The sequence below is a fragment of the Aspergillus viridinutans genome (genome assembly GCF_018404265.1).
Source record: "Aspergillus viridinutans IFM 47045 DNA, scaffold_2, whole genome shotgun sequence".
In the NCBI taxonomy this organism is placed as follows: Eukaryota; Fungi; Ascomycota; class Eurotiomycetes; order Eurotiales; family Aspergillaceae; genus Aspergillus; species Aspergillus viridinutans.
This window is the reverse complement of record NW_025091218.1, coordinates 811,235-835,911: the sequence shown is the minus strand read 5'-3', so window position 1 is coordinate 835,911 and position 24,677 is coordinate 811,235. Positions and strand designations below refer to the sequence as shown.

The 24,677-nt window shown below is 49.1% G+C and overlaps 9 protein-coding genes across 9 annotated transcripts; 6 read left to right on the top strand and 3 right to left on the bottom strand.

The window, feature by feature from the left end:
• Positions 1 to 198: 198 nt before the first annotated feature.
• Positions 199 to 3,009, bottom strand: Aspvir_003898 (uncharacterized protein; the record flags this gene model as incomplete). Its single annotated transcript, XM_043267137.1, has 5 exons — positions 199 to 454; positions 510 to 659; positions 723 to 802; positions 863 to 2,791; positions 2,869 to 3,009. 5 exons carry the CDS (start codon positions 3,007 to 3,009, stop codon positions 199 to 201), a joined length of 2,556 nt encoding a protein of 851 aa, XP_043123072.1.
• Positions 3,010 to 3,502: 493 nt separating this feature from the next.
• spb1 (rRNA methyltransferase spb1) lies at positions 3,503 to 6,064 on the top strand (the record flags this gene model as incomplete). Its single annotated transcript, XM_043267136.1, has 4 exons — positions 3,503 to 3,520; positions 3,582 to 3,731; positions 3,786 to 5,451; positions 5,511 to 6,064. The coding sequence occupies 4 exons, from the start codon at positions 3,503 to 3,505 to the stop codon at positions 6,062 to 6,064; spliced, it is 2,388 nt and encodes a 795-aa protein (XP_043123071.1).
• A 672-nt stretch (positions 6,065 to 6,736) lies between these two features.
• dot1 (histone methyltransferase DOT1) lies at positions 6,737 to 8,307 on the top strand (the record flags this gene model as incomplete). Its single annotated transcript, XM_043267135.1, has 2 exons — positions 6,737 to 7,284; positions 7,344 to 8,307. The coding sequence occupies 2 exons, from the start codon at positions 6,737 to 6,739 to the stop codon at positions 8,305 to 8,307; spliced, it is 1,512 nt and encodes a 503-aa protein (XP_043123070.1).
• Positions 8,308 to 8,894: 587 nt separating this feature from the next.
• Aspvir_003895 (ATG16 family protein) lies at positions 8,895 to 9,635 on the bottom strand (the record flags this gene model as incomplete). Its single annotated transcript, XM_043267134.1, has 3 exons — positions 8,895 to 9,053; positions 9,114 to 9,469; positions 9,551 to 9,635. The coding sequence occupies 3 exons, from the start codon at positions 9,633 to 9,635 to the stop codon at positions 8,895 to 8,897; spliced, it is 600 nt and encodes a 199-aa protein (XP_043123069.1).
• Positions 9,636 to 10,127: 492 nt separating this feature from the next.
• Positions 10,128 to 11,074, top strand: rab7 (Rab family GTPase YPT7; the record flags this gene model as incomplete). The annotated part of the gene is made up of 6 exons (XM_043267133.1): positions 10,128 to 10,157; positions 10,238 to 10,291; positions 10,358 to 10,453; positions 10,513 to 10,692; positions 10,760 to 10,907; positions 10,965 to 11,074. 6 exons carry the CDS (start codon positions 10,128 to 10,130, stop codon positions 11,072 to 11,074), a joined length of 618 nt encoding a protein of 205 aa, XP_043123068.1.
• Positions 11,075 to 11,899: 825 nt separating this feature from the next.
• On the top strand, positions 11,900 to 13,477 carry Aspvir_003893 (DMT family transporter; the record flags this gene model as incomplete). The annotated part of the gene is made up of 5 exons (XM_043267132.1): positions 11,900 to 12,016; positions 12,138 to 12,452; positions 12,569 to 12,641; positions 12,704 to 13,119; positions 13,190 to 13,477. The coding sequence occupies 5 exons, from the start codon at positions 11,900 to 11,902 to the stop codon at positions 13,475 to 13,477; spliced, it is 1,209 nt and encodes a 402-aa protein (XP_043123067.1).
• A 535-nt stretch (positions 13,478 to 14,012) lies between these two features.
• Aspvir_003892 (PH domain-containing protein) lies at positions 14,013 to 15,348 on the bottom strand (the record flags this gene model as incomplete). Its single annotated transcript, XM_043267131.1, has 3 exons — positions 14,013 to 14,240; positions 14,306 to 15,055; positions 15,115 to 15,348. 3 exons carry the CDS (start codon positions 15,346 to 15,348, stop codon positions 14,013 to 14,015), a joined length of 1,212 nt encoding a protein of 403 aa, XP_043123066.1.
• Positions 15,349 to 18,386: 3,038 nt separating this feature from the next.
• Positions 18,387 to 20,146, top strand: Aspvir_003891 (glycosyltransferase family 15 protein; the record flags this gene model as incomplete). The annotated part of the gene is made up of 5 exons (XM_043267130.1): positions 18,387 to 18,658; positions 18,728 to 19,135; positions 19,186 to 19,272; positions 19,330 to 19,738; positions 19,805 to 20,146. The coding sequence occupies 5 exons, from the start codon at positions 18,387 to 18,389 to the stop codon at positions 20,144 to 20,146; spliced, it is 1,518 nt and encodes a 505-aa protein (XP_043123065.1).
• A 1,886-nt stretch (positions 20,147 to 22,032) lies between these two features.
• Positions 22,033 to 24,594, top strand: Aspvir_003890 (uncharacterized protein; the record flags this gene model as incomplete). Its single annotated transcript, XM_043267129.1, has 1 exon — positions 22,033 to 24,594. The coding sequence occupies one exon, from the start codon at positions 22,033 to 22,035 to the stop codon at positions 24,592 to 24,594; it is 2,562 nt and encodes an 853-aa protein (XP_043123064.1).
• Between the last annotated feature and the right edge of the window lie 83 nt (positions 24,595 to 24,677).

Here is a 24,677-nt window from a genome sequence, read left to right as displayed (position 1 = left end):
TCTAATCCGCGTACGTGGTATATACACAGTTGTTTTCACTCAAGATGACCATGTCTAGGTATCTATGTGAAGAACTGGAGTAGACTGCAACACAAAAACTCAATCACTCTAATTCTAGACGCAAAACACACTCAAAAAGCAATAGTAGGACAAGAAGCCAATCCATATACGGGCGGAGAACCACCAGCAAGCGCCCGCTTAGAGCTTGGACCTGATTCCCTCGAGTCTGAATTTGACATCCTTTAGAACTTTGCTCGAGGGCTTCCAATCATCGTATTGCCTTAATAATTGCATTGTCTCTTCATAAAGCTCGCGGCGAACATGCTCTTCTTCGAGTATACCCCGCATGGCAAAAGGTAGAATATAGGGGTTCGCAGGAGATGGGTGACTCCTTCTGACGTCTAAGGTAGCGTTACTGACATTAGACGTTTCCAGAGCGAATTCAATCGCCAGCCTAAGGAATGAACGTTAGCCTTACGAGGGTCAGCACCAAGGACAAGCCAGCGCACCGATAAACAGCCTCGTCGTCATAGAGACGAGAATGACCTTCTCCTGTATAGAGGCTCCCTGCCAGTGGAGAGCTCAATTCTCGGATGAGGCCATGGTCCGAGATCCCCAGGTTACGAAGTTTGAGCACGAAACCGACCAGATGGGAAAGACTGTCAGAAGAAAAGGACGTTAGCAAGGTAGAAAAGACCAAGCTGCGAAATCAATTAACGTACAAGCTTGGTGCATGGACTCTACCATCTACGAAAACCGCGCGGTAGATGTAGGGATGGACCACTGGTGAGAAGAGAGATGACTAGGACAACAGTTAGACTGCGGCTGCGAAGTAATCCAGTTATAGTGATCAGCGCCTTACCTCTAGAGATACCAGCTGGTCGTCGATACTCCCAATGTAGGATATCCGAACGCCAAAGTCCAGAGCGCATTTCAATGCAGCTTCATAGTCTTTCGAGACTTGGCTATATGGAAGAGCAAATTCAAAAAGCTCCCCCGCCGAACCACTTATCCATCGAGATCTATAATCTGAGAATGGCCCCATATTGACGCCGGCCATAGCGCACACGCCAACACGAGTGGCATTCAAGCAGCCAAAAGCAATGAGTTTCGCAACTAACATGATCGCAACCGGAACACCTTGACTGTGACATGCAACTAGGATAAAATCGGCTTTCCTGATTTTCTCCACCCAATTGAGGAGCAGCTTCCATAGCAAGTCAACGCGTTCAGCGATACGGCCCTCGCCTTCTAGTGCAATCTTCTCGACATCGCAGGCATACCCATGACTCTCTGTCCACTTGTGGATGGCCTCCGCCGCCATGGCGGCAAATCTTACGGACGTACCTGTTGGTTGTCCAAGCACTGTCCGTATTAGTGGAGCGGGAAAATACCCATGCACACCAATGGCCAATGCCTTTTTGATGCTTGGGGGATCTCTGATCATATAGACATGCTTGTTATCAGGCTCTCTGCGATAGTGCAAGAACCGTCCAATTGTTTGCACGAGAGAGGGTGTCTCTCTCACAGCAAAAGTGTCCGAAAAGTGAGGTAGGACTTGATTCGGTAGTACCTTCTGCAATTGCTTCGCTGCTGCTGCCTCTGACACTCGTGGTGGGGGTGATTCAGGAGGAAGGGCCTGCACATGAGAGGGGATTTGGTCAGTGGCAGCAGCACTGCTCCTAGGAGTCTTGATTTTGATGCTGCCTTTCTTGGTGTCTTCAGCTTTCTGTTCCACTCCTGTCTCTTCCTGTAGACTGTCCCGAGGCTGGTTTGAAGATGATCCTTGCGCGCTTGAAGCCTCAACCGACGGAGGATCTGCTAGCGCCACTTGGTTCAAATTATGCGATGAATCTCTGAACCAGAACGACCAGCCCGACTTAGTGTTCTTGACCTGTGTATCAACCGGGCCATCCGTTCTCTGAGATTCCGCAGGCGGCTGGTTTGAAGACGATATTGCATGTTTTGGATCATGGACGGGTGCATTTACAGCAGAAGAAGGCTGCAGGGATTCGGTTTGGGCGTTATCCTTGTGTTCTTCAGGCCTGAGCGTATCGGCCCCCTGTGGCGGCGCAGACGAACCATACCACATTTGAAACCAGGTTCGCTTCTGTGATGACGTAGGGGTTTCTGTGGTCGAGACGGAGGGTGTCTGTGCACTGCTCACAGGGTCGTTTGAGCGAGTTTCACAATTCTTCGGCGTTTGCTCTTCCGCGACCGGCTCTGTCGGGGTGCTTTCGGTCTCAGGCGCTCGTTCTGACTGAGCACCAGTGGGAGAATCTTCAGCTGGGTTTGTTGTATAGAACCATGAGAACCAGCCACTAGCTGGTTTCGAGGACGTTTGAGTCCGATCCGGTTCCACCGCTTCAGCACCTGTCTCTGATGGGGATGTGTCGGTTGTCTGTTTTAGTTGCTCTCCGTTCTTATTGTCTGTAAGCACTGCCACTGCAGCCTCCTCGCTTGATCCTTCCTTTTGGACCAAATTCGGTGCTGGACCGGCAGTATCGAACTGGGAATCCAGTGTTGGAGTGGACGCAGAACCATCGGAAGCAATGTTGATCTTTGTTGTCGTAGCGTCGGCAGGAAGAGATCTGGTCGATGCGCCTTTTTTCTTGGTAAGCTGAAGCGAAGGATTTCTATGTTGTTTTGGAGTGTGAAGGAGGGATTCTGAGGAGGTAGTCATGCTCGATGCTACATTTTGAGCAACCGAAATGCTCTCGCGGGCAACCTCGGTAACAGGCGCCGCTTTAGATGCTTTAGACACCGCGGGCCAAAGAGCAGGGTACCAGTTCTAAGAGCGAATAAGATCAGCTTTACTGGACTCAAATATCCCTACTGTCCATTGAATGACAAGGAAAATTTACTCACACCAATTTCCTGCTTCTGCGAGATTGAGCGCTTTGCGCCTACTGGAGATGAGGTTACCTCGCTGCTCAATGAGGCAGATGATTGCGACTGCGCGCCGGACGGGCTGGGCTTTATTCTCTTACGAGATCCCGTTGGCGCCATGGAAGATGGAAGTAGAACATTACCAAGGAAAATATCAATGTACAAGTCAACAAAAAGATGAGATAATTTAGAATGACGATGGGGGACGAGTTTTACAGGAGTGCCTGCTAGTGATCAGCGTCCAACAGAGCCGCCACTGTCGGCGTGCTGCACCACAACCAAGCTGTTGGGCAGAGAACACACACTGATATCATGTCACATGTTATCCGTGATCATTCCCACCGCCCTTAGATACCTGAGGCATGAAACTGTGGCTGGTGTATCTCTTCACCGCCACGGGAGTTCAGGCGGGACCCGCCAAAGACCAGAAAAATTATTTCCTTCGGGGAGAAATTTATCGGCGGAGGAGGATAACGCGCTGGATAAGCCTCTGATCATTTTCTGACTTCCTTTGTTCATTGTGACTTTTTCTCTGTAATCATCCACACCCCGTCATTTTTGTCGTGCACTTCCCGGATCCTGTCGAGCCTGTCTCGACTACCCATTCATAGAAATGGCGATCCAAAAAAAGGTACGACAGGGTCACTTCATCTCTCTACGTTGGAAGACTTCTTTGCGCTAACGTCGACCAGCACGGCAAAGGTCGTTTGGACAAGTGGTATCGCCTTGCGAAAGAAAAAGGATACCGAGCAAGAGCTGCTTTCAAATTGATCCAGCTAAACAAGAAGTATGGTTTCTTGGAAAAGAGCAAAGTCCTTCTGGATCTTTGCGCGGCTCCCGGTGTACGTGTAGCCATTCATTTTTCCCCGCTGATTCCTTTACTTATGATAAATTAGTCTTGGTGTCAAGTAGCGGCAGAATGTATGCCCACACAGAGCATCATTGTCGGTGTCGACCTCTCCCCAATCAAGCCAATTCCTCGAGTCATTACCTTTCAGAGCGATATTACGACAGAAAAGTGTCGCGCTACGATTAGACAGCATTTGAAACACTGGAAGGCAGACACTGTTCTTCACGATGGAGCTCCCAATGTTGGTACGGCGTGGGTTCAGGACGCTTTCTCCCAGGCGGAGTTGGTCTTGCAGTCGATGAAGTTGGCCACGGAGTTCTTGGTTGAGGGTGGTACATTCGTCACCAAGGTCTTCAGATCGAAGGACTACAATCCTCTGCTCTGGGTTTTCAAGCAGCTCTTCACGTCTGTGGAAGCGACAAAGCCTCCTTCTTCCCGAAATGTCTCCGCAGAAATCTTCGTCGTCTGCCGTGGATTCAAAGCTCCAAAACGCATTGACCCCAAGTTCCTCGACCCCAAGCATGTTTTTGCAGAATTGACAGATGCTACGCCAAATAACGAAGCGCGTGTATTCAACCCGGAGAAGAAGAAGCGAAAGAGAGAAGGTTATGAAGAAGGTGATTACACACAGTTCAAGGAAATACCGGTCACAGAGTTCATCAACACCACTGATCCAATCGCGATTCTTGGTACTTATAATAGGCTCAGCTTCCAACAATCTCCGGGAGGAGATCTTGCGTTGGCGACTCTGAACAGACTGGAAGAAACCACGGACGAGATTCGAACCTGCTGTGAGGATTTGAAGATCCTAGGCAAAAAAGAATTTCGGAATTTGCTCCGATGGCGCTTAAAGGTCCGGGAAAAGTTTGGGCTTGTAGTCAAAAAAGGGCAATCCAAGACCGATGAAACTGAGGAGGTCGCAGAGGTAGCTCCCATGGATGAGGAGTTGGCCATCCAGGAAGAGCTACAACGTCTCCAGGAGAAGGAGAGCTCCAAGCGCAAGAAGGAAAGGCGCAAGGAGAATGAGAAGAAGCGCAAAGAGATCGTACGCATGCAAATGCATATGACAACCCCTATGGACATTGGCATGGAGCAACTTGGGCCCGGTGGCGATGACGCAACTTTCTCATTGAAGCGAGTGGAAAGAGATGGAGCAAGAGACGTCATTGCGTCTGGAAAGGTAGCGGAAATTGAGAGTGACAGTGAGGACGATCAAACGGGATCTGATGACGACGAAAGCGATGACGAAGGCGACCAATTGGAGAGGGAACTCGATTCATTGTACGAACAGTACCAGGAACGCAGAGAAGATCGGGACTCCAAAGTACGGGCAAAGAAAGCACGAAAAGACTACGAGGCGGACGAATGGGACGGCTTCTCAGACTCCGACAAGGAAGACGGCGAGGAGTCAGAGGAAGAGGGCGCGTCCCAAGCGGCGGTCAAGCCAGCACCTCCTAACTCGGGAACACTCTCCAGCAAGGCCGCGATGTTCTTCGATCAAGACATTTTCCAGGGTCTGGGTGACGTCGACGACGTTGAGGACGAGGACAGCGCAATTGAAATGCATGAGGACGATAGATCGGCTAAGAAGGAGTCTACGTCCGAGAAACACGCGCCCAAGGATGCAAAGAAAAAGGCACAGGCCACTGAGGACTTTTCAGATAGCGAGCCTGAAGAGCTTGACGACCCACGGAAAAAGAACGGCCAACTCGGTATGTTTCCACAAGTAGGTACCTTTCGGATGGAATTACTAACCATTTTTTAACGCCAGATATCGATATCATCACCGCAGAAGCCATGGCGCTTGCCCAGCAAATGGCCACTGGTGAAAAGAAGTCCCAGGACATTGTTGATGACGGTTTCAATCGGTACGCCTTCCGGGATGTTGACGGTCTCCCCGAATGGTTCCTCGACGACGAAAACAAGCATTCTAAGCTCCAACGGCCTATCACGAAGGCGGCTGCAGCCGCAATCAAGGAAAAGCTGCGTGCCATCAATGCTCGGCCCATCAAGAAGGTGATGGAGGCTAAGGGCCGTAAAAAGATGAAGGCTGCTCAGAGACTCGAGAAACTGCGCAAGAAGTCTGCTTTGCTGGCAGATGACGAGGCACTCAGTGAAAGGGACAAGTCACAGGCCATTGTGAAGTTGATGAGCAAAGCGGTCAAGAAGAAACCCAAGCAGCAGGTGAAGTTGGTTGTTGCTAAGGGAGCCAACAGAGGTATCTCCGGTCGTCCACGCGGAGTGAAGGGCAAATACAAGATTGTGGACTCGCGTATGAAGAAGGATATCCGGGCTCAAAAGAGATTGGCCAAGAAGAAGAAGTAGACGGACAGCAAACTATGTGTATGATATCGGCATTTTTCAATCATACTCCCGTACATACGAACTACAATTTGATACCCTCAGGGCTGGCTTTACTTCAGCAGAAAAACAGCAACAACCATGGATTTTATCTGAATGGCGACGCTAATTCGCCTATTCTAGTCCTGCACATATATTACATTGACCTTCAAAACAGGAGTAGCAATTTGTTCAAGTGACAGTCAGCAGTGAATTGTTGATACTATGTATTCCTTAAAGAGTTGGAAGACCCCACAGTTGTGGAGATGGTGCATGGATTGTGCATAAGTAGTGAATACTAATGTACACACTAAGCCTAATATAGACATTCTAACCCACAGTGGCAATTGTCAAGGGACTTAGTGCCTTAGGGCCTGAGGCTATTAGCAGATGACTTGATCATCTGTCTTGGCCGCTCACTTTTCGTGGCTCTTCTTCCCTTCTCCTTGTGCTCTGGTACTCTTATACTTCCAAGTCTTTTTTCCCTCTGTTTATTTGCATTGCATTCTTGTTGATCATTCTTGTCTATGGGGCTTTTGCATTTGAACTACATATCATAGCGTGTGCTATTGCCTTCTTTGTCCATATTTCAACGCGCGTCAGCATATTTTTACCTCCCCGCACCAGACCGATTCCAGTTCGCTGACTCTCCGCTCCATGGGATTTTTCGATCACCTCCAGAAAGGAGGCGCTTTTTCACTGCAGGCTCAAAAGCCACAGATTCGTAAGGTTGTCCAGACCCGGCCCGCGCCGCCCTCAAGATCTTCCTCGCACACCCCCGTCAGATCATCGTCGCAGACCTCACCCCCGGAGAAGACCAAAAGGCCGCGAGACTCCACTAGCCGGTCTGTTTCAAGGGATCCTGATCATCGCCCATCGAAGCGTTTAAGTACCCCCTTGCGAAATAGGAAACGACCAACTCCCGAGCAACGGCTCTCGAGTGACGACGATGACGCAAGTGACACGGATACATCATTTGAGTTGCGCAAGCGGGCTAGAACGGAGGATAGTGCGGAGCCTGACCTCGCGAGGCGCATACGGTCCTTGAAAGCATTTTCGGAGGAGAACGTTAAGCCACTGCCGTTGGTCCACGCTGCACATATTACATCCAAGCAAAAAGCCGGAAACTTCAAACGAGCGTTTGGTGGGGCGGACCGGCCGACGGAAATTCTTCTGCAGTATCCTAGTGCTTCACTGAAAGAAAGGTACGCATTTCAGGTCTAGTGATATCCATAACCCTGTCTGACTGTTCGATTTTGTGTAGATTTAACCTCGTCGTGCCCCGCGACAACGATGATTTCAAGCCTATTGATGATATCGTTCATGTTATCGACACCGTTTCCGAGAACTATATTCCTGAGAGTGAGGCGGATTTTTTCAACAATGAGTCTACAGGTATCAAACGGAGGTTGCGTCGAGCTTTGGCACATGCGTCCGAAACGGAATTCCGAGAAGCTGTGGCCGACTACAACCATGAGATCGAACGGTTAAGACGTAGTGGGGCCATTGCTAAACATTTGGACGCGACACATCGGTTGAGCCTGCCGCTGGTAGAGAGGATATTGACACAGATTTACGCGCGTACAGTTTCCCCCCGCGTTGAATCTCTTCGCCGGTATGAAAACGGAACAGACAACGTCTACGGGGAGCTCTTGCCTCGGTTCATCAGCACAATCTTCAAAGAGACTCGAATAAAATCGGGACAAGTCTTTGTCGATCTGGGATCTGGGGTTGGTAACGTCGTTTTGCAAGCTGCGCTTGAAATTGGATGTGAAAGTTGGGGTTGCGAGATGATGGCCAATGCTTGTGACCTGGCAGAACTTCAGCAGACCGAGTTCAGAGCACGCTGCCGGCTCTGGGGTATTGCGCCAGGGAAAACACACCTTGTCCGCGGTGACTTTCTGCAAGAGCAAAGCATCATTGATGTTCTGAAACGCGCAGATGTTGTTCTGATCAACAACCAAGCCTTTACACCTCAGCTCAACAATGAGATTATCAATCACTTCTTGGATATGAAGGAGGGCTGCCAGATTGTGTCACTCAAGTCTTTTGTTCCTGCCGGTCACAAGATTCAGTCTCGCAATCTGTACTCCCCGATCAACCTTTTGAAGGTCAAGCAGTTGAATTACTGGTCAAACAGTGTCAGCTGGACTGATGTTGGGGGCACATATTTTATTGCCACCAAAGATAGTTCCAGGCTCAAGGCTTTTGCGGATAGCATGGAATAAGTGAACTCGGTCACTGCATCACGATTGGTTTCATTACCGTTGCATGGCATTACGACTGAGGGTGCACAACCCTGGCATTACCTCGCCTTTTTGACATTTTTATTTTTATGTCAATATTTTCGCATTGGGTACCCCCGTATATATCAGCATGTCTGTTGACATTCTTCCGGGTCATGCCTTGGAGCAATGAGTCTTCTTTTGGAAATATTCTCTCTTGTTCTGTGATACCTTTTTGTTATGATGATCCACCATCCTTTTTGGCATACTCCATCAATTCCATCGCAAGATGGCTTCATGTCATATTCCATGTGCGCGAATCTTAAGGGCGAAGGCCAATCCGTGACCAAATGAAGAGACGCACGCTCTCAGCGGTGGCTCTGGCGAGCCAGATTGACTTTTGGGTGGACTCTTGGAAACCATTTCTTGTATGAATAGATGAGAGTTAGATCGGGACGATATCAATTTTATGTACATAGAACATTGTTAACCGGGGCTGGCATATTGAAGCCGGAAGCTCTTTTTGGGACTTTGAATCCCCTAGGTAATCGAAGAGGACTTGGTCCATATCACCCGGTTGGTGATGCAGCTCAGGAGAATTTCGAGGCATCATTCATGGCCTCTGCTTCCCTGCCAATCCTGGCCATCCAGCGATCAACCAGCTCCTGATTCTCACGCTGTAGCCTTCCGGACCGCTCTTCGGCCATGTTAAGCTGCAGATTCAGAGTCGCGAGTTCGTCTTGGAAGTCCTACGAAGTGATCATGTCAGCAAAGAAAGCGGCCGCACGGCGGATGAATGAATGACATGCCTCAAGTAACTTAGCCTTCCCCTTCAATTCTTCATCCCTGTCTTTTACGCGCATTTGTAGATGAGTTACTTCACTCTCCAAAGTATGAATACGTCGTCCATCTTGCGTGCTTCTCTTCCGTAGCTTCTCCAACTCGGTGCTCAGCTCAGTCAGTCGGGCCTGCAACTCCGAACGAGCACGTTGAGCTTCGGAAAGATCCGCACGTGTAGCTGCTAGAATATCAGGAACAGAGGGTCCTGCCAACGACTTCCCAGCTGCAAGGGTCGCTGTATGTTTGTCTCCAGCCCCTGTGAGATATTGGGCACCTTGAGCACTAGCGGATGCAATCCGACTAGTTCGATCGGCAAGCTGCGTATCTAGTCGTTGACAGTATGTTAGATTATCACCTTACAAAAGCTTCGCAATTGCCAAGCCATAGACCTTATCCAGTAGCATACAAGCATTATAGAGAGCGATATTTGCCTTTTCTCGGCGATCGCGAGCCGCCAGAGCGGCGGAGTACTCATTCCTCCAGTGAGCCATGTGATAGTCTTCCAGCGATGAGGCGGGACTGTTGACAATGGTTCTTGTCGGGTTACGAATACATTGTTAATCCTGTAGATAGCGCAGAAATCAGAAGAGGACAGTGAAATGATATACAACCCTCGACATGGAGTCTTCTACACGGCGACATTCCATGCGAGCAATGAATGGTCGTTGATAAGCGACGATAACGAATAATGTCTCAGGCACCCTTCTATACCGCCTCGCCCACCGCTCGGGCCATCATGCATCATCGAACCCAACTGTCCCAGTTAGCGTCGGCTCAGTGGTGCAGGACCAAAACAGCTGCGCTGTTAACTGTTGCTGCTCCTCATCTCTGCTACATACGTCCAGTCTACCTCTACACTTTTGCCTTTTGAGGACTGCAGACTTTCTCATCCTTCTCTGGCACTTCTGCGCTTTTGACAAGCTTTCCGCATTTCCCTTGTCTTTTGCTAGGAATATCCTACCTTTCCCCCGCTCCCGACCGCCATGGCGTCACGCAAGAAGGTCTTGCTGAAGGTACATCTTCCTCAACCCATACGACAGCCAAGGCTCTTGATATTGCTGAGCATTTACTTACGTACCTTTGGGGATCTTAGGTCATCATTCTGGGCGACAGTGGTGTTGGCAAAACGAGCTTGATGAACCAATATGTCAGTGGTCTCATTTCGGCCATTGATGGATATCCTCCAAACCGCTAACCTCCGTCCGATCGGTAGGTCAACAAGAAGTTCAGTGCAAGCTACAAGGCCACTATCGGCGCCGATTTCCTTACGAAAGAGGTTCTCGTAGACGACCGTCTAGTAACAATGCAGGCATGTGTACCACCCATGGCTCGCACACTCGCCAAGGATCGCAATTAACCTGTGGATAGATCTGGGATACTGCGGGTCAAGAGCGATTTCAGTCTTTAGGTGTTGCATTCTACCGGGGTGCGGATTGCTGTGTTCTGGTATACGACGTGAATAATTCCAAGAGCTTTGAGGCTCTCGACAGTTGGCGCGATGAATTCCTCATCCAAGCGAGCCCTCGCGACCCAGAGAGCTTTCCTTTCGTACGATCCTCCCCTGCCCCTCCCTGACTTCTGACGTGCAAACGGGCAGATGTTGACCAGTTTGCAGGTTGTGATCGGCAACAAGATTGATGTGGAGGAAAGCAAGCGGATGATTTCTTCGAAACGCGCCATGACTTTCTGCCAATCCAAGGGCAACATCCCTTACTTCGAGACAAGCGCTAAGGAAGCAGTCAACGTGGAGCAGGCTTTCGAGGGTATGTGACCAATTTGCGCTTAAACATGAACAGAACGCTGTGCTAATATGCTGAAAGTCATCGCCCGAAGCGCCCTGGCCCAAGAAGAGGCTGAGGAGTTCAACGGCGAATTCAGCGATCCCATCAACATCCACCTCGATAGTGACCGTGATGGTTGTGCCTGTTGATGCGCTTCTAAATGGCCATGACCTTTGAACGATTTACAGCACCGCTGCTATTCTTGATTCATTCATGTTGTGCGTTTGTGGTTTGTAGAGCTGTTTCTGTCTTCGTTCCATTTGGCGAGCTTGGAGGATTGTACCTTCTACGATAGTTTGGGATCCATATATACCCTCAAAGTTCCTCGGTGTACCAAGTTGCCTGTTTCCTATTGTCTGTCGGGTCGCAAAGGGTATCATATGGGTTTCGAGCTTTTTGACTCTTTCTTTTCTTGCTTACCTTGTCTGTGATAACCTCTTACTTTTTCGACAGCATACTCAATCAATCGAGAGTTACGCACATAATCCTGCTGCACGTGCACTTATTTTCTTGTCGCTCCTATCATTTAGTTACAAATAATGAGATTCAACTTTCAGCGCAAGGAGAAGGGAAAAAGGTACAGGTATGCCGAGTAGCAGCTGTGATCAAGTCTCGTGCTTATCAGCGCAGCTCGTGATGCTTGGCGTATATTCCCCTGCTTCGGGATCATCGCAAAATCTCCAGGATTGGAATGAACCCCCGCTTCAAAGCGCTCACGCTGAAACACTACGGACCAGGCCATCCGCCATCGACACAGCCTGTTGTCAAATGTGATTTATGGACTCGTACCTCTATCCTAGCATCGGCGCGCCACGATTTGCAGGATATCGTGCTCCATGATCCGTAATCACTAATCGGTCTAATCGGTCGGGTACCTTCAATCAATGACCAGGCTCCTCGTCGCTCGTTTCTTCAACTTATCTTTATGAAAACCGTTCTGTTTCCCATAAGTTGTTCAATACTACAACTTGGCCATGGAGACATATACTTGGCGTGGTCCCAGCTGGACTGGGCCCGCAAGACGGTCGCTGGGCATCTGCCTCCTTCTACTCGTGGTGGTCTTGTGGACGGCTTCGAACTTCCTGGCCAGTGTACGTGCATCTCGAGAAGAGACTTCCGAAATGATCCTATCCGATGCTGGGCATCCGGGACTTCGTTATGGCTGGTATTCTGCTACACGCGTGTTAACTGTACACTTTCCATCCCTTCTAGACCATCTTTGCGGATAATTCATACTCGAAACCGTTCTTTGTGACCTACATCAACAGCTCGCTGTTCATTATTCCTCTCTTCTCGATCATTCTGGGCAGACTATTCAAACTATGGCGCCAGGGTAGATTGTCTCAGATCGATTCTATTCAGAGCCTGTTGCTCCATCTTGATTCCCACGGTTCGAAGCCCGAGGCGCCCGACGTGCTGCATCCCTCTTTCGCGGATAGACAACAGAGTGAGAATGAAGTTGATGCCTCTACCAAGCTGGGCTTGAGGGCGACTGCGAAACTGAGCTTCCAATTTTGTCTATTATGGGTAAGAATCGGCACTGACAACATCTTTCATATATACAAACTAACAAGCATGAATAGGTCCTTGTAAGTTGACCACTACCAACAGACCAGCTTTGAGCCGGCGCCTGACTTGTACAGGCAAATTATTTCGCAATGGCCTGCCTGCAATACACAACAGTTGGAAGTACCACCATCCTGACTTCAACTAGCGGTACGTACTCAGCAATCGCACGGAGATCGATTCATAGATGCCAGGCTAACACATTCTTCCAGGGGTCTGGACCCTCATCTTCGGCGCAATGATCGGGGTGGAACGGTTCACCCTCCGCAAACTCGCCGGCGTTATCGCTTCCCTGATCGGAATCATCCTCATCTCCCGAGTAGATCTGTCGTCAACGGACTCCCCGCCCGCAGATGATGGCAGTTCCGGCACCTTCCCCCACAAGACGACCGCCGAGATCGCCCTCGGCGACGCGATGGCCGCATTCAGCGCGGTCATGTACGGCGTGTACACTATCGTCCTGAAAAGGCAAGTCGGCGATGAGTCGCGGGTCAACATGGTGCTGTTCTTCGGGCTAGTTGGACTCTTTAATATGCTCTTTCTCTGGCCGGGATTCATCATCTTACACGTCACCGGGATCGAGCCGTTCATGCTCCCTGACACTGGGAGAATATGGACTATAGTGCTGGTAAGAAATACGTCGTCGAGCCAATAACGTGACACCGGCGGCGCCATGGACTGACGTTTGCATTCTACAGGTAAATTCATTCTCATCATTAGTGTCAGATATATGTTGGGCGTATGCGATGCTCCTGACTACCCCGCTTGTTGTGACTGTCGGGCTGAGTCTGACCATCCCGCTTTCGCTTGTGGGTCAAATCTTCCTGCAGGGACAGTATTCGAGTGGAATATACTGGGTTGGTGCCGCTATAGTGTTTTTGTCGTTCCTGGTGGTCAACCATGAGAGTCGGGATGATAAGCTGGAGGCAACCTCGGTGGCCGGCTACGATGCTGTCCCTGGTGACGAGGCAGGCGATACCGCTTGATGAAGATTTCCATATGATTTGGGCGAGAATTGAAACCTCTTACGTCCTTCATACATTGTTACCCTTGATAGACAGAAGACCAATAATGCATTAAAATTATTAGACATCATACAGCCAGGGTGTAGCACTAATCAGACACTGATTTCCATCGTCCGTTGCCAGTGGAACAATGACGTAAAGGCGCAAGCAAGGAAAATATCAGAAGGAACGAGATCATTATGGTACAGCAAAAGAACTCAAGACTGGTCATCAAAAATTGCCCATGACTCGACAATGTTGAGTAGTCTCAGTATCCCATGAGAGCAATACAAGAAGGGATGACAGAAGGAGAAAAAAAGAACAGCCATCACAAGAAGGGGTATGTACGTCATGAAACAAATATGACAGCAAGGAAGAAACGCTGTGCAAAGGAGAGGACCTTAGGTCACTTAAGACCTGCAAGGAGAGAAGAAAGTGGTCGCAATGAAAGGAATGAAAATTGAAGTGAGCCAGTAGCCAGCATATGTGTTGGCTTGTCGACACCAAAAATTAATATCTATGCGTCTGATGCTGCTGGTGCAGGCTCCAACTTCTTGCGCGCAACAAGAATACTTTTCAACGAGCCTAACCACCTGGCAAGAGATTCTTCGTCAGGTGCGCATAGTCGGTATGATTTGTCTTCGGCGATTATCTGAAGACAGAACTTCTTTGAACGTGAAAGAGGGTCAACTTCGGCAGCTTCGATGACCTGAGACATGGGCAGGATTTTGATAGCTGAGTACTCCTAGTCGTCAATGTTAGCTTGTTGTCGAGTCACACTTAAGAAAATATCGTATAGGGCTATCGTACTTGTTCATCCTTATAGAACCCCAGGCTCTTTGGCCTCAAGACGACCCACAGACGCTTCCACTGGCGCACCGTGCCTTTGATTCGAAGGCACTGGAGATAGCCGTTGCATATAACTCTCTCTGGATCGCGGAGGATTCCCAAGTCCTGACTGCGACCAACATCTCGCGGTTGGGGTTGTTGTCCACCCACGGGGGCTGAGGTAGACAAATTCTGCAGGGAACGGCTGGGCTTCATGTGAGGACTGGTGTTGCTTGCAGGCCCATCAGACCACTCTGAATAGGAAGTAATCTCATTTCCCGAGTGGTCTTGTAAGGAGCCGTATCGACTGGAATAGCGGCCAGGTGAAAGTGACCGTCCCAATTCAGGCGAGCTTGCTCTTCCCGGATATTCGAATTCCGAGTGATCTGTAGTATCCTCGACGTGCTGCCTATTGGTCGCTGGTACATTTCTCTTCCGCGACAGAGCCAAGAAGGCTTCTTCTTCCTCGTCCGCGCGAGTTTCAGCACGAATACGTCTAATCCAGTCCTCTGCATCCTTCTCCGACAAAGCCTGGAAGCGGTAATTTTTGGATGGCGAGAATATACCGAAGACGTGTTGTCGAGACGATCGCGGGGATTTGACCGGAGCAACCGCTGTGACTTCCGAAAGAGTTATGGAAGCCCGAAGTCTCGTCGCTTCCTCATCCTTATATACTGACAGGAGGTTCGGGCGGAGGACGAGGTAGGCAGGCTTCCAAGAAGCTCGGAATGCCTGGAAGAAGATATTAGTTAGAACATAACAAAAGTGCGTCTGTATCGAAAGTGACTTACATGCTTGTGTTTCACTCGACGATGCACCTTCCCAGTTTTCAGGACTCGATCGAATTCAAAGCTACCATTTTCGTTGACTGGAGAAAATGAGTCCAAGTTGACATGGCCATTGCGAAAGGCGGGGGAAGGGTGTATAGGCCGTAAAAATGTAGACTGCTGGACAGTGCCGTCGGGAAACTGAATCGAGGGGGCTTTCATATGCGCCTCCGAGATTGGCGGGCAGGAGCTCGACATTGTTTGATCCATCGCGGTCGCAGACTCCCTTTCGAAGGGACAAAATTGAGATTATGAGGAATCACGGAGGGTTTAGTATGAAGACCACATGCCCAGGCCGCAAGTTGAAGCGAAAAATTGCCTATGATGAGGATCCTAATTCAAAATTGTATGTCCGCATCTGAAAAGACACTGCGGGACAGGTCCCTATGAAATACAAGACGAGCACCTGAGAACGTAGGCAGAAACGATGGGAATATTTCTGACTAGTTCCCAGGTGAAGGGCAACTTTCTGTCTGATTGTCTGAGAGGCAAGATAATTGACGAGACTGTGTCACAAGGACCAACGTCCCTCGGACTTCCTAGGAGGGGTGAAATCAACCCCGAATTTGGAAGAAATTAAGATGCGGCGATGACGGTCGTGTGGAGAAGGATACCTAAGAAGGAGCCGAAGGCGCTGCACTTAATGAGGACGACACTCTCTTGTTTTCAAGGTTGTTCGTTGAGATGAGCTGTAAGTAAAGAGGAAACGACCCTTTCTCGAAGGAAGTTCCTCCATCACAGTCCCATGGAACGCATGGACGGCTTTTAATGAGTACTTGGTAGATCATCCGACAGGAGATGCTTCGAGTTTCTGGGACGTCGGGTGAAGCTACTACTACTAACTACTAAGGAGTAGACTACTACCTACTTGAGGTGAGGGCGGCAACTCCCTCCGGTCCTGAATCAAGCTCTGTTTCGAATCGACTCCTTTTCGACTGGTTGATTGGACTCGAGTCTGCTTCGCCATCAGATCTTCACATACAGACCCGAGGGAATACTTGTTATTCCATCGCAAGATTCACTGATCTGGTGTAGAATCAACCTGTTTTGAATGAACCCCAACGCTACTTACTCTCCTTCACACTTCAGTATCGGCTGTCCTTGTCTTCTCAGGGGCGCATGCCTCTACCTACGCATAGGTGGTGCTTGATTCGGTAGTAATAGCTTATTACAAGAGTAGGCTGGTTACTAAATAGATGATTTTTGTGGTCCTGGCAGATGGTTTTATTGGATATGCCCCCCTTATTGTTCGATTCTGAATGTAAGTACTTCAACTACCGACCTGAGTGAAAATATGGGTAAAATTAGATCGCTTTCATGACAGAGAATAATCAAATCATTTCATTCAAACTCTTGGGATTGAAGATTCGAGCCTGTGTTCGAACTCCGAGGACCGCACACTAAGTCTAACTACCATTTCTAAAAACAACGACGTACTAACAACGGTCCAGACCCTTCGCTGTTAGAAGTAAAAAAAGGGAGGCGAAAGAGGCCACCTTGACAGATTCCTTAGACCAAGGGTCACGTGTGGGTCTGAGGAGGCACCTGAGGTTTATACCTTATCTTCTCCATAAATGTACTTGAAATACCAAGTCATCAGGTAAGGTAAGGTAAGATAGGTACGGGTACCTGGTGACGAACTCCTCATTACGGTAGGTTGGTGGTAGGTACTGTCACGGATGAAAATGCAAATAATGCAAACAGCTCTGACTAAGCGTGACTACCTTTGCTCTTTATGAATTATGATTTCCCTTTCTGTTTTCTCTTCTTTCTATGTGTATCAACCATCCATAATAAGAATCATCAAGATACCATCCAATTCATCAGTTCCATCTTCATAACCATCAGTACTAATGGAAGATCCCTTTGGTTGAGACTGTCATTACTTTACATTTCTTGCTGTATCATCGGGCCGGTACTCCATCAGGAGCACACCTAGGAGTACTGTAATTAAGGGACGACTTTCTTGAGATGATAGTCTTCAGGAAAACACACGCACTCCCTACACACTACTCACTGGCATGCCAGAATTGTGGGTAATCTGCTGATCAGTAATAATACCTGCTCGATGTAATCTGTACTCCCTTGTGCCTCTGTAATTATCAGTGCTGTAGGCCAGTCCATATGACTGACTGCATATGCATGCTTCATAGGTTAAATTGCCAATCAGCTGATTATCAAATCTCCATAATTGACCCTGCATGGCAAGTACAGAGTATCATGCGCTATGTACTCCGAGAGATGCGTAGTTGGATATCTGGATAGATGAAAGATCAATGCGGTCTCCTATAGCACCTCAGAATATCGCAATCAGAGAAAAAGGTGATGTTTGATGTCTCGAATTGCGGCTCTATAATTATCAGTTATCGACGAAACTTATTCATCTCATCATTTATACGAACATCGTAATGACTCGTTACCTTAATGATCCTGATCCCCGAGCAGGTAAGGTACTAGTAATTTGCTGTGAACTCAAGGAAGAGTCGAAGAAAATGCCTGGCACCTTAAAAGGTCGTAGATAATCTAATCCGTACTCCGTACTGCAGGCGGTATTACGGCTTGGAGCCGCTCGTAAACTTACCGTTCCGGTGTGACAGTGACCAGAGCGAGCGGCTTGCGCCTCCTTGGGCTTGGCGGAATCTCCCAATTCTCCCATCCCCAAAATCATACCCTCAAACCTTCGCCCCGTTGTTGGATACCTCCCGCAATTTTTCCACCTCCCCATCCAATTCTTCCTCCCCAACCCCATCTGTGATTGATGACCTCGTCGACTACCCCCGTGTCTTCGGCCTCATTGCTTAGGACAACGGTCCCCTGCGTTGCTTTCAACGCTTCTCGCACCTGCTCGCATCAGGTCGATTGAAGAGGGAAAAGTTGGAAAGAGAAAGGAGGTTCTCCTCCGGCCACTCGTTTTTCTTTGCTGGTCTTTTTTTCCTTTCTTGATTGCGGACTTATTCTTACCTTGTTCGATACTCTTCTATTCACATTCCTGTCCATATTTCTGCGATCTGCAGCTGGGTATACATCCATCAGCTTTCGATTCCCTTTGGTCTCGTGTGCGGATTGTTGTAACGACTTCAGCATCTATCCTCCGCTCATCAACCACGGCTCTTGTTCAGACTAGGCTGCTCGTCCGGACTCGGACAGAGCCTTGAATCTACCGCTGGAACCTGACATTGGTGTTTTGCGTCGACTTTTTCGCGAAAAAGTCGACGCAGCGTGGAGACACTGCCATCATGAGCTTCATTCAACGCATTGTGAAGCGGTTGCCCTCTACGCCAAATCTACCCTTCGATGACAGCTCACGCGAAAAGGCTCGGAATTTTTCCAGATTCGCTTTCCTGAAGCGGAGGATACGATTAAAGGGCAACTCATCGATTTCCATACCCCTAGGCTTTGTTCTGTTATTCCCGTGCCTTGTGATTATCCTCATTTTACTCTTGTTCGTGCGACATCCAGCATCTCCTGGAGGGATTCTCATTCCGGCAGGCACTCCGCCCTCGATCAGGTTCGAATCGCATCCACAGCCCCTTCATCGTACCACTCCTCAAAGCTAACCTGCCATTCTTTGCTACAGGAGAATAAGTGAGAGATATGACAAGGTCTTTGCTACCGGCTGCTTGCCAGTTGAAGAGGTGCCCCCTGACTATAAACGGGCAAATGCTGCGTTTGTCGTCCTCGCCCGTAACAAGGAATTGGAGGGTGTTGTTCAGTCACTCAAATCCATTGAGCGTCACTTCAATCGCTGGTACCACTATCCATATGTATTCTTGAACGACGGCGACTTCGACGATGAGTTCAAGGCCGCCGTCAAGAATTACACGAGCGCCCCTGTGGAGTTTGGCAAGATCGATGAGACCATGTGGGGTTTCCCTGACTGGGTTGACCACGAGGTTGCCAAGGAAGGTATCAGAAAACAGGGAGATGCTGCAATTATGTATGGAGGCATGGAAAGTTACCATCATATGTGCAGATTCTATTCCGGGTGAGTGTCTTGCGGCTTGTCGTGGTTAGCTATGATTAACGTGCCGGCAGGTTTTTCTACAAGCATCCCCTCCTCATGAAGTACGAGTGGTACTGGCGTCTTGAACCGGAGATCAAGTACTTCTGCGATATTACATAGTACGCATAGAACTCCCATCTTTGCAACTGGCCACATCTTCTAACTACGGACAATAGTGATCCTTTTATCATGATGGCCGAGGCTAATAAGACTTACGGTTTCACTATCGCCGTCAAAGAACTCCGCGAAACTGTACCCAACATCTTCCGCTACGCTTCCGCCTATATGCGAAAGAATAATCTCAAGTCGAAGGGACTTTGGGAAATGTTTCTTGAGAGGCCTGAAGAGGAGGAACCCAAGCCGGAAGAAGAGAAGAAGGACAAGCTTCCCGACGAGATACTCCTTACCGATCCGGGCGAGAATGCACTTCCTGAAGTTGATCCAGAGGCTATGGAGGGCGAGAAGTACAACATGTGCCATTTCTGGAGTAACTTCGAAATCGCACGCCTGGATTGGTTCCGCAGCAAAGAATATGAGGATTTCTTCGAGATGATGGACAAGAGCGGGGGCTTCTGGATGGAGAGAGTATGTTTTCAATTGGTTCGTGGTCTTTATTTGGCTGGACTGACCCTTTTTTTTTTAAAAAAACAGTGGGGTGATGCGCCTATCCACTCGCTAGCCGCTGGCGCTCTCTTATCTCCCAGCGACATCCACTACTTCCGTGATTTTGGCTATCGTCACACCACGATCCAACACTGTCCTGCAAATGCGCCTGCGCGACAACTGCCCCGAATCCCATATCTGGAAAAGACCACGGTGGATGAGAAGGCGCGAATCGAAGAAGATGAATACTGGGCGACTTTTGACGCCGTCAAGGAGAACGGTGTCGGTTGCAGATGCAGGTGTGATACTGATATTGTGGATGTTGAAGGCAAACAAGGCAGCTGTCTCGCCGAATGGGTAGAAGTTGCTGGAGGATGGGCATCTCCATAGACCTGAATTGCCTTTGGAACCCATCAATGTACTCTGTATAATGTTTGCAACACCCTTTCCATGCCTACTTGTTCGATTATGAGCGCTACTTGGGTCGCCCTGGGAGTTTTTTGCTTGGGCCTGCAGAATGTGTTGGCCGTGGGGTTCTTCTGGACGGCGTTTAACGGATCTGACGACTTCTCATACGGAAGACGGTGTGACACCATCATATTGACAGATTCATCTAGCGTGCTTCGTACATCTTGTTTGGATTGCCACGTCCTATAAATCTTGTCGAAATCTTCATCTCCTTTCAGAGAATACCTTGACCGACTTTCCGAAGAGTTCTCTTTGCGCATTGGCTGATCCGACTCTTCGACGGTGCCGCTTTCAAAGCTGTGGCTAGTGCACCGCCAGCGACCGACTCGTGTAGAGTCTTCTTTCCGCAGGCCCCTGTACCAGACAGATGCATTGGAGAGTCTTCCGTTGGCCTGTCTCGGTTTTGAGCCAGTGCTGTTTTCTGATCGCCATTCGCTGAAGCCCCCAAGTGAGCGTCCTTGGCAACGGTGTGGAAATAGTTATGGCCATCTCAGGCTCTCGAGGCCTAGCATTATACGTGAACCGAGGATTACACAGCGGCAATGTGGCTGTTATTGAGGCCTCTGATATCTAATCATTGAATTCCTACCCCTTTTTTCCCATGCCTCTTGATATTGATGTTCCCCTCGCCGTCTCCTTTCAACCCAGTATCCCCTTTCTGTTTCTGCCCTTCTGCATTTAATTCATGACCCGACTGTACATATTGTCCCCTGTGAGCCCCCTTGTTGAGGAAGGGCCCTTTCATATGCGTCATTGAGTCTCAAATAATACACATGAGCATGACTTGTCCATAGAACATGAGCTAATCCATCTTTGTGACGTTTCCCAAGATTGAATTATTTGTAAGCTTGTACGCATCGTTGTGGTCATGCATTTACAGAAAAGAAGGATCAGCCTCCATCCCCGCGCAATTCATTCCGGAGCTGAGTAAAGAATAGGAAGAAGAGCGCATATTGAGGGCGCGCTCAAGTATATGTTGATACCCCGGATCCAATTCAAAATGTTATCCCAGGGTTCAGAAAGTGGAGGGCCAATCTATGGAGGATTGGCCCTGACATTGAGGTACTGCATAGCCTAGGCCTGTTCGGGTTTAGCCGTGATACTTTTATCGTTATCAGTTGCTCCAACGATAATAATGATAAACGACTGAATGATGATGTCTCATCCTCATGGTGAACACCACATGATGAGGTAACTGCAGCCTTAGTATCTAATGGCTGCCTAGGGCATACTGGACCTAAGGTATCTAGTTCTCTTCCACCTGACTTCGATAATCCGGTCCTTGTAATTATCGTCCCGGACTGTAGTACCCCGTCATCCGCTGTCATGTGCCCCGCCCGCCCTGTGGCTGTTCTTGCTATCTACAATGAACAGGCACAATCCGCTTCCCTCATCTACTATTGCTGCTTTTGAGAAAATCTGTCAAAGGGCCCATCATACGCTGATCTGCTCTTTCTTTGATGTAGGACAAGGATCTTCATCTTGGATTTTTCCATCATTCAACTGACTTGTGTGCCTCAGTGCACCTGACTACTTCTTCCCTTAGGCCGGGAAGCGTCCTCTCCGCTGCTATAGTAATCATCAGGCATCCACCTATTAGGCAGAGTTGATCTTGGGAAGTTCACTGACAAACTGTCCTTTATCATTCTCAGATAGAACTGGGCAGAGCTTCCCCTGTGAAGTTAACGTATCCCCCCTTTCAAATCTGTCCACTAGACTCAGTCGTCGTTCTCTGTACTCGACCGAGACTACGCAATCACCTCATTGCTATAACCATCTCTGCTCGATGACAACTGCACTCTGAAAACATGGCTGACTCTCCAGAGCCCTACTCCAGACGTCCCTCTGTCTCAGGCACACCCCACCTCCAATATCCAACGTTTCCACCGCTAAGTGGTTCTGTTGAAGAGTGGTTATCACGATCGAGACCTACAAGTATGACGTCAACTCCAGCGGCAGAACACACCAGCAAGTCGTTGAGTGAAAGTTGGGCAGCCTTAAGTGCTTCCGACGCCCATTCTGAGGATGGCACTCGTTCTGAGCAGACTGACGCGGGGTCTCTGATTGATCAGACCGGCCCAGACGACGTTGCGAGTCTCGATGACCAGTACAGCTGCAGCGAGGCTGATGGGGTTGGCGAAGATGACACTGATGAGGAGGAATATAATCAAAGGACCAATGATTCTGAGTCTCAGGAGCTCCCCTCCCTATTTACTCAAACGGGCGATGCCATCGATGGCAGTAACCTTACCGCTAAGACGGCCTTTTATCAATCAAGCGAGTCGATTCAATTCGTCGAGCCTGAGCAGTGGCCTGAAGCCGAACGAGTAGAGCTGAAACACACCATCCGGGTCATTGACAGCCTTGAGTCCACAGAACTCCTAGAGCATCTTGGTTGCGACTATCAAGACTCCCTCCTCACAGTCACAGTCCAACAGACAATGACAAAAAGAAGCCTCGACACCGAGAAACCTTTCCGTGTGCTGTATGTTGGGCACTCTGATTATCGCACTATCATACTAGACAAAATCGGTGATGTTCTAGTGTCAAGCTCATGCAGCAGCTATGAGAGTAGCTCCACAGAGTCTTCCAGGTACCATGTCGTTCCCACTGCATTTGGTGCAGGGGCCGTACCGAACTTTGCAGAACTTCTTCCGATCCATGTGCAGCTCATTGTCGACGAGTGCGTTCAGGCTTCTTCCGTCGCTCAGACCGACGATGCTGGCTCGATCAGCTTGATATTCAAGAATCGGCCCGCATGCACGTCTTCTCGGAGCGGATTAGACTACACAGTCTCATCCTCTTCGGACTGGACACTCCCGGACGTAGCCATCCTTTTCCTTTCGACCATGGACACTCCCGATGCTGTGCAAACGCAAAAACTAGCTCGCTTCTTCATGGAAAGACATGGTGTTCCGACTTTGATGATCTCGGAGAAGCCGCTGTGGAAGATGGCGAGCGAGCCAATTCCTCTGAACTACCATAGTCTTCATATGTGTCTGGAGGCTCGCCATCCAACTACTGGGAAGACTACAGTTCTGAGGAGGTACCCCATCGATCTGAAGACTTTTGAGAGCATTACTCCTGGGCAACTCAACCGGAACCTGGCTTCTCTAGCAGAGGTCTATCCTCGCGTGCCATCCAAAACCCGGGTGCACCTATTAGATTCTCCAGAAGAAACGAAAAAGCGATTCTTTAGCACGGAGATCTTCAATGGGGCGATTTCTGGCGTCTACTACCGAAATGACGACCGGGACTGGACGCCCCTCCTGCGTTTGAGCATCATGATTATCGTTTTCATCACAGCTATCACATTGTGCTATTCGGCCCTACAGGTTACTACTATGTCCCTCTTACATTTGTTCTCTCATCCTACCTTTTCAAACCCCCCATCTCCTGCTGTAATGACAAGCCCCTCCAGTCTTCTTTCCATGGGAGGACTAGGACAGACTTCCCTTTCAGCACCGTCTGCATCCGCGGAGGAAGTACAGCTGCTCACAAGTCAATATTCGGGTCGACCGCACTTCGGGAACATTATTAGTGGAGTCGCATCTGGTCCTGGTCCTGCGCAGGACGCGAAATCGAACCAATTCCAGATACAGGTAGTCGGTGATTGCCACCTTGTTCTAAAGCCTCCGCGTACGTTCTTCAGTATGAAGAAGCAACCGAAATTCGATGTCCAAATCAGCAGGAACAATGTTTCTCTTGCTTACGAGTTCTCCAAGCTATTCGAAGGAGTGTACACGCTAAGACTAGACAGGGGAGATGCTTATGGTGTCGTTGACATCATCATCACTGCAGACACAAAGCCATTCCTCAATCAGACCATGTCAGTTGATTTGGGGACACCCTGGCTCAAGATCTCGAGCTGGAAGCGAGCGGCGCAATCTATTTCATCCCAACTTGCGCGAGACTTGGGTTTGGCGCACACCGGCCTGTCAGGGGCATACAGTCGGTTGTGCATCGATTTGCAGTTGATGATGGGAGATGTAGTGAGGAAAGCGCATTTCTTGCGACATGAAGCTGATATAATTCGGCAAGGCTCTGCGCAATTTTCTCTGGAGACGAGAGAGGCAGTTATGTCTACGTCAAAGCAACTTTCAGAGGTCGTGAAGCGCACTGCTGTGCAACCATTTCTGGCAGCCTCATCTGTGATACAGAGTCACACAGACAGATTCAACAGAGAAGCCAGAGGGTTCATGGGCGACACATGGAACAAAGTCAGCACCTCTGCCCGAAGTCTCGACCTTGGGGCCCTCAAGCGCCAAATGCGAAACGCTAGGAAATGCGACGCTTTGGATAGGGCTCAGAGAAGGGTAAAGAGTCTGATGAGGCGAAAAGCTTCCCCACACCTGGAAGAATCCTCATAAATATTGCAGTTGGCGAAATTTGGCGTCTATAGTCCATTACTTTTTATTCTTTTTTTCGATTGTCCTGCTATCTTGTTTTGGGA